The sequence below is a fragment of the Lepus europaeus genome, chromosome 10 (assembly GCF_033115175.1).
Source record: "Lepus europaeus isolate LE1 chromosome 10, mLepTim1.pri, whole genome shotgun sequence".
NCBI lineage: Eukaryota > Metazoa > Chordata > Mammalia > Lagomorpha > Leporidae > Lepus > Lepus europaeus.
The window spans coordinates 84,007,585-84,015,159 of record NC_084836.1 but is presented as its reverse complement, the minus strand read 5'-3'; the positions used below and the strand labels follow the sequence as shown (position 1 = coordinate 84,015,159).

The following is a 7,575-nucleotide window of genomic DNA, read 5'->3' as shown; positions in this document are numbered from 1 at the left end:
CAGAACTCCTTACATGCAAATCATAAAACTCTTATACATACAAACATACATATGTACACCCCAAACAAAAAACTCTTTATTATACTGTAAGGATAGGTTGCTTTATCAATTTACTCTTTGGGACATAGTTATTTTTGTTTCGCACAAAATTCTTTACTATCCCGAATTCTTGCCCCTTGTTTTGGGAGGTAACCATATTTGGGTGTGCGGGAGGAGGTGCTACTCTGAAACCTCATTGTCAACCAAGCAAGAGAAGGTGTCCTGATGGATGCAGGAGAGAGGACCACCTTGTGGGAGACATGCAAGCCCCACACACCATAGACTGCAAGAACTGCCGACTGTCTCTTTTAGTAGAAAGTAAGCTCTTCAACTGGGGCCCCTTTAAATTCACTACTGTACCTCTAGCACCTAGAACGGAGCCTGCCACACAGTAGGTGTTCAGCCAATACTTGTTGGCTGGATGGTGCTAGGCCCTAGCACTCAACTCAGGGGACTCCTAGCGTGCCCCTCTCTCCATGAGAAAAACACCCAGCAGCAGGGGAAAGGGGGCAGCATAAACCTCTAACTTCTCTACCACCTGTGCCCCAAGAGCACTTGACACTGAATTGCAAAAGCCTTAGAGACAGGAGGAGGTGGGAAGATTGCCCTGTTTTCCTCCACCCACCTTCTTCTTCCTTTGCCTTTGGTAGGGTCTGGATGTGACATGAACTAGTGTGTGGGAATCCATCTCTTTCCAGGATAAGACACGACTTCTAAGAATTCGGTCATGAAGGATTTGTCAATGTAAGAGTGCTTTGTTTATCTATCATGTGAATCCAGCTGGAATTAAAAGATAAGGCACATTTCCTAGGGACTCTCTGAAGTACCCTTGGTAGATCTCATATTTCCTTTTCTTTTTTCTTCATTTTTAAGGGTTTATTTGTTTATTTGAAAGGCAAAGTGACTGAGAAAGAGAGCTTCTATCTGCTGGCTTGCTCCCCAAATGGCTGCTAGGGCCAAAGCCAGGAGCTCTCACGTGGGTGGCAGGGACCCAAGTGCTTGAGCCATCATTCTCCACCTTCCCAGGTGCATTGGTAGGCAGCTGGATAGGTGAAAGAATGTGACATTGAACTAGAAAGTAAAAAACAGCTTAAATTTCTTGTGCTTCTCTCAGTCCCACTCTGCAATGAACCACAGTGAAAATGGCTCTAACAACAGTGGACCTGAACACTGGCTCTGAATACCACTTTTGTGTGAAATACAGAGTTTGATTCTCTTTGGAACATCAGATGCTAATCAGCCTTTGGAGCCAGGTCACCTGTTAGGAAAGCGGAGGAGCCCTGGGCCCTTCCTATTGGCCCTGTGTATTTATCCAGAGGTCTGGCTTTCGCATAAAAGACAGAGCCACTGAAGGCAGTCCCCACTTCCAGACCAAAGGCGCTGGCCAAAACAGCTAAAAGAGAAGATGGCAAGAACATTGGTCCTTTTGCTCCCAGGTCTCGTGGCTGTGTGTGCCGTGCATGGGATATTCATGGACAGACTGGCTTCTAAGAAGCTGTGTGCCGACGACGACTGTGTCTGTAAGGGCTCGCTTAATGCTCCTCCTGCTCTTTCTCTCCTGTTTGACTGAAACCTATCTGCTGACAGCATGGGATGGAATTGTACTGTGCAGTGAATCTTCTCCAACGTGTGTGTGATTAGCAGGGCTTCTCCGGGTCAGAGAATGCACTTGGCTAAGATTTTGCTGCAGCTTTAGTATCTTGGCAACCTTAATCTTCTTGAATTGAATCCCGGCTGTGAAATGGGCAGCATCCGTCTGCCTTCCCACTTCTCGTACACTTGTATGCTTTGCCTTTTTTGACTGTTGGTAAAATTCGGGCGCCCAAAATGTAGTCACTTCAATTTTCTCTTTCCTTCTAGATACTATTTCTCTGGCTCGAGCTCAAGACGATTACAATGCCCCGGACTGCAGATTCATTAACGTCAGCAAAGGACAGCAAATCTACGTGTACTCAAAGCTAGTGAAAGAAAACGCAGCTGGAGAGTTCTGGGCTGGCAGTGTAAGAAGAGATTCTTAAAAACAGGAGGGGCTTCCAAAAGTTGGTGGAAAATGACATTAAAATAAGTTTATTTTGATGCAAAGATATTTTAAATACATGCCTAGTTTTTCATAATGCATAATTTCCATGAACATTTTGTAAAAGTTCTCTTGGGTATACACATCTTGCTACACATTGCTCTTAAATGTGCCCTCAATAACCTGTCGTCAACCTATTTCAATGCTTAAAAGTAGCTAAGACCAAGGTAGAGGTTTTTAAAGCTATGGCAAAAACGTAGGTATAGTTGCTGTGACTGTAGTTCAAAGAAGCAAAGATAATTTCATAAGAAAACCAAATACAGGTGATATTATGGCGAGGGGAGGGGGGGAGCCGAATGCACTGGGATTTGAACATTCCAAAGACTTTGAATCTTACTCAAAAATGTGTTAGAGGACTGGCCAAGTAAAAGACATGAGTGCTGGAAGGCCGCCCAAGTTTCAGATTCTTTTAAGAAACTTTGGCACTCTCTTTAATTTCAAAGAATCTGTTTTCTTCAGTAAAAACGTGCAAGAGTGATCCCTGGGGAGGATGAAGTAGGCTGGGTTTTACTGTCCTTATCTGCAGCCCCAAAGATAGTTTTTAACGTAATAAAGAACTAAATTTAAGTGCATTCAAGTATCTATGTGTGGGAATTGTTAAAAACCGAGAAACACACATCCTTTAAAATAGAAGTGTAAATTCACTGTTTTAAAAAACTTGCTGACTTTATTTATTGAGGAGTTCCAAAAAGATTTCAGGCAACTTGCAAGGTTGCAGACATAGAGTAATGCTGCAGGCCTGTGGGTTCACTTAGCGCTATGAGGGAACTCCAGTTGGCTGTGAGCCCCCTGGAGCCCACGGGGAAAGGGAAGGACTGGCAGTGATGCTATTCTCAGTATCAGCAGAGGATGCTTGTGCCCTCCTCGGAAGACCCTCCCACCAACTTTCCCCTGATTGCTGCTCTTCTGCCTCTCAGGTGTACGGTGACAGCCAGGATGAGATGGGTATCGTGGGCTATTTCCCCAGCAATTTGGTTGAGGAGCAGCACGTGTACCAAGAGGCCACCAAGGAAGTACCCACCACGGTAAGCACCTTGGAGGGGACCAGAGAAGGACTCAAAGGCTTGTGTCGAAACTGCACCGTGCAGCTTCCTTCCAAGGTGTGCCTAACAAAGCCCCCAATTTCCGGCTTCTGCTGTTTTCCAAGACAGAGTTTGGGAAGGCCTCTGTAACTACCACCCGTGTTGAAAGTTTGTGAATTTTCTCCATACAACCCTCTTGGTTTTGTTTCAGTTTATTTTCTAATGTTTTAATTTTTTTTAGCTTTCTTGGGGGCGTATAATTGGCAAAAAGAATGTATATATACTTAGGACGTACAGTTTGATGTTTTAATATCCATGTGCGTTGTGAGATGATCATCTCAGTGAAGCTAGTTAACATTCTGTCCTGTGTGTGTGTGTTTCTGTGTCGAAAGCACTTAAAATCTACCCTCTTAGCAGATTTCAAGTGCACAAAATAGTACCCTTTTTTGTTTTAGATGAAAGTTATCCTGCAAAGGAGTCCATATCGCAAAGAAAGAAATCAAAATAGTGTTCACTGACTGATCATTTTCATTTATCTACTAATGACAGGTTGGGGGGAAATGAGCACCTGTTTTTTTGAGAAAATCAAAACATTCTAGAAAAACCTTTGAATGCTTTATTTCTGTGGTGGGTGCATTGTACTTTTCCATGAAATCAAGTCACGCTCTTAGTAATGCCCTGGGGTCCTGTAAACTCCTGGCAGAAATAAAAGATCCTTTGTGAGCCACTCTGCAAGTGGGTTTTTGAAGTCATTCTCCTGGAGCTAATTACTGTGCCTCCAGCAGCCCAGCCTACACACATGCACCCCGCATGTCATGGCTCCTTAGCACTAAGCTGGCATCCACCAAATAACCATAAATTAAAAGTGTATTAGACAACTTTCATGTTAAGGAGTTTTTGACTTACAGTCATTATTATTTCATACTAGTCAACGTTTACTTCTTTTCAATTAAAATTTCTCTTTGACTAAGCTTGATTTTCAATAAAGAACCCACATCTGTTCTCTGGTGCAACCGGTCCAGTTCCGTATTTTTGTTTTTGTTTTTTTTCAGGATGTTGACTTCTTCTGTGAATAAGAACTCAATCAAAATGGCAGAGAGAAACACCCAAAATAAAGACAAGATGGAATACATCAAAAAAATGCATGTCTCTAATGTTGGACCTTGGTTTCAAGAATTTGTTACAGTACAGAGGGGCTGGGTTTGCGGCTGGAGGTGACAGGAAAATGGATTTTCAACTCTGTCTTGTCTTCTGCCGGCCTCATCATCCCACAAACTGGGACAGGGCAATGTTTGACCCAAAGGAGGGAACTGACACCGGAGAACTAAATTGCCATCAAGAGAATCTTCTCTTAGGTGGGGACAAATAAATAAGATAGTTTTTTGTAGTTATTTCTAAATAGTAATTCTGGCCAGCTCTTTGTCTTTTCTGTATATAAACTTGGCGAGTCGCAGGTCTTCCCTTAGGGCGTGGTATTTATCACTTTTCTCTCTCTCTGACCTGTTGAAGCATTAATAATGTAACCAAAGAGGCTGTGTCATCCAGGAATATGCCAGTAATTTTCTTCTTTTTAATATTTGATGACTTTAGATATGGAGTTTTTTGGAGGGGAAAATAGAGATTTTTAGACCTAGCAATGTTTTCAGTTGAATGCCTTCGCTTACAAATGATCCATTTACCTCTCCCTGCGTGTTAAATACATATGGATGCATACTGTGTGTGAGGAGGTTGGCTTATGGAAATGTTTTTAATGGAATAATTTCCACTTCCTATGTGACTTCACTGGATAATGTTCAAGTTTCCAGTCACCAAAAGACACAGCATTAAAAAGTCCGTGGGGTTTTTCTCTGCTTTTTTATGTCAATTTTGAAGTTCCTTTTCCTGGGAAAATTCCTTCAGTCAGGTGTGATGAATCCTAAATCTGTTATGGGGCTGCAGGCTTCACAGTTTGATGGGTCTAACAGCTCTCTCCGTATCTAATTGACTACACAAATGCTTTTTGTGTTCCTAATGTAATTCTTTTGATGTAGCTTGTATTTGTTTACATGAAATGCCTGTATTATATTCAAAAAATTTCACAATTTCTGAGGTTTTTTTTTTTTTTTAACATTTTTCACTCTGGGGGATAGAAAGTGTGGGGTCTTGAGAATGGGGTTTATCTCTCAAGTTTCCTGTGGTCTGGTCATCCCTCAAGTATAAGGAAGAGACCATTTAGGGAAGGTCAGAGGCTTGGGTCCCAGGACCATTTTTAGGTGCGTTTCCTGTGACTTTGGATGAATATCTTTTTCCAAAGCCTACAGAAACCAATTAAGTAAAATAGTGTCAATAAAACTAAACAAAAAGGCGAGGTTTTTTGTTTCTGTCTCACTTTATTCCATTTCTACCAGCATCTCACTCACTGGCGTCTCCATTCCAGACACCCAGCACCCCTGGAGACACCCAGCACCCATATGCCCCCACAGCACACTGTTTCACAGTAAACTAACAATCAAAAGTGTGATGTAGCAAATTCATAAACCAGGAACAGAGTTTTCTTATCCTTATCAAGTATTCTCTGCTATCTATGACTGTATGTGCAGTAGGTTTGCTTACGCCAGCATCACTACCAACACATGAGAATTGCATTGGGCTGAAATTACTATGTGTCATAGTATGGCTACTAGGGGACAGGCATTGTTCAGCTCCATGATAATCTTATGGGACCACTGTTGTACACGTGACCCATCACTGACTATGACATCACTGTAAGGTTGTTGTGGCACAGTGGGTGAAGCTGCCACATCGGGCTGGTTTGAGTCCCCAGTGCTTTACACTTCCAATTCAGCTCACTGCTAACACTTCCCAGATGCACTGGATGATGGCCCACGTGCTTGGTCCCCGACCACCCATATGGGAGACCTGGGTGGAGCTCCTGGTTCCTGGCTCCTGGCTGTGGCAGTCATTTGAGGAGTGAATCAGAGATGGAAGATTCTCTCTCTCTCTCTCTCTCTCTCTCTCTCTCTCTCTCTCCTCTGCTGCTTTCTCTGATGATCTCTCTTTCAAATAAATAAATAAGTCAGTCTTTGAAAAATAGAAGCTATTGTATTAAGTGAAAGATGACATCAAGGTTAGGGGAATACACGTACGGGTCTAACAGCTTTTGGGATTATTCCACATTGGGAGGGATGATGGCTCAGACTTTCTGTTTGTTGTTTGTGTGGCGAGGCTCATGCCATCTAGCCTCTTGTTCCTAACTTGCTCATCTGCAAAGTGAGAATGATAACATCTTTGGGGGTAATAACATTATTATTGGGAGTGATGATGAGGATTCAATGAAATGAAGACACTACTTAAAATCACCCAGCATGGTGCACAATACACAGTAGGTGTTTAATAAATGGTAGTGAAGTTAGATTAAAAATGAGAGTGATTTAAAATGTTTTAAAAACCTTTAAGGAACTACTATTTCCAAAAAAGTGAATTAGGGGCCAGTGCTGTGGTGCAGTGTTGGTTAAAGCCCCAACCTGCAGCGCCAGCATCCCATATAGGCGCTGGTTCGAGTTCTGGCTGCTTTAGTTCCAATCCAGCTCCTTGTTAATGTGCCTGGGAAAGCAGAAGAGGATGGTCCAAGTGCTTGGGCATCTGTACCCATGTGGGAGAACTGGAAGAAGCTCCTGGCTCCTGGCTTTGCATTGGCACAGCTCCGGCTGTTGTGGCCATTTGGGGAGTGAACCAGGATGGAAGACCTCTCTCTCTCTGTCTCTACTTTTCCCTGTAAATCTGTCTTTCAAACAAACAAAATAAATATTTAAAAAAAGAATTAAAAGTATATTTGAGTATCTTTTCTTCCCAGAGCACTCTTATTTTTCTCCATAGCTCTTGACAAATGTATCAGCAAGGCATGTTGCAAGTACTTAGCCTGAAGATTCAAACACACACACACAGGAGCTTGACAAGTGTTATTCTTTATTATTATTATTATTGTTATTATTTTTATATTTCCTTGTTTGAAAGGCAGGGTTACAGAGAGAATGATCTTGCATCTACTGGTTCACTCCTCAAATGGCCACAATGGCTGGGGCTGGCCAGGCTGAAGCAGGAGCCTGGGACTCCATCCATGTGGATGGTAGGGCCCAAAGTACCTGGGCCATCATCTGCTGCTTTCCCAGGCACATTAGCAGGGAGCTGGATTGGAAGCCTAGCAGCTGGAACTCGAAGTGATGCTCATATGGATGCTGGTGTCATAGGTGGGGGTTTAACCCACTGTGCCAAAACACTGGGCTCTACAAGTGTTAGTCTTAAAGCCTGGGGTAGTACATACTGCCTTTGTCATCAGGGAAGCATCTCAGATACTCTCAAAAAGAAAAAAAGATTTTTTTTTTTAAGAAACCTAAGCAGAAGAGAACAAACCAGGGAGGCATTGTGCTCACTCTCTCTCTCTTTAAAGATTTATTTATT

General features: G+C 42.7%; 1 protein-coding gene across 1 annotated transcript; it reads left to right on the top strand.

Annotated features, from left to right (window-relative positions):
* Window positions 1–1,444: 1,444 nt before the first annotated feature.
* OTOR (otoraplin) lies at window positions 1,445–4,253 on the top strand. Its single transcript, XM_062202270.1, has 4 exons — window positions 1,445–1,559; window positions 1,900–2,039; window positions 3,034–3,141; window positions 4,191–4,253. Exons 1-4 carry the CDS (start codon window positions 1,445–1,447, stop codon window positions 4,212–4,214), a joined length of 387 nt encoding a protein of 128 aa, XP_062058254.1. The 3' UTR covers window positions 4,215–4,253.
* The last annotated feature ends 3,322 nt before the right edge of the window (window positions 4,254–7,575 follow it).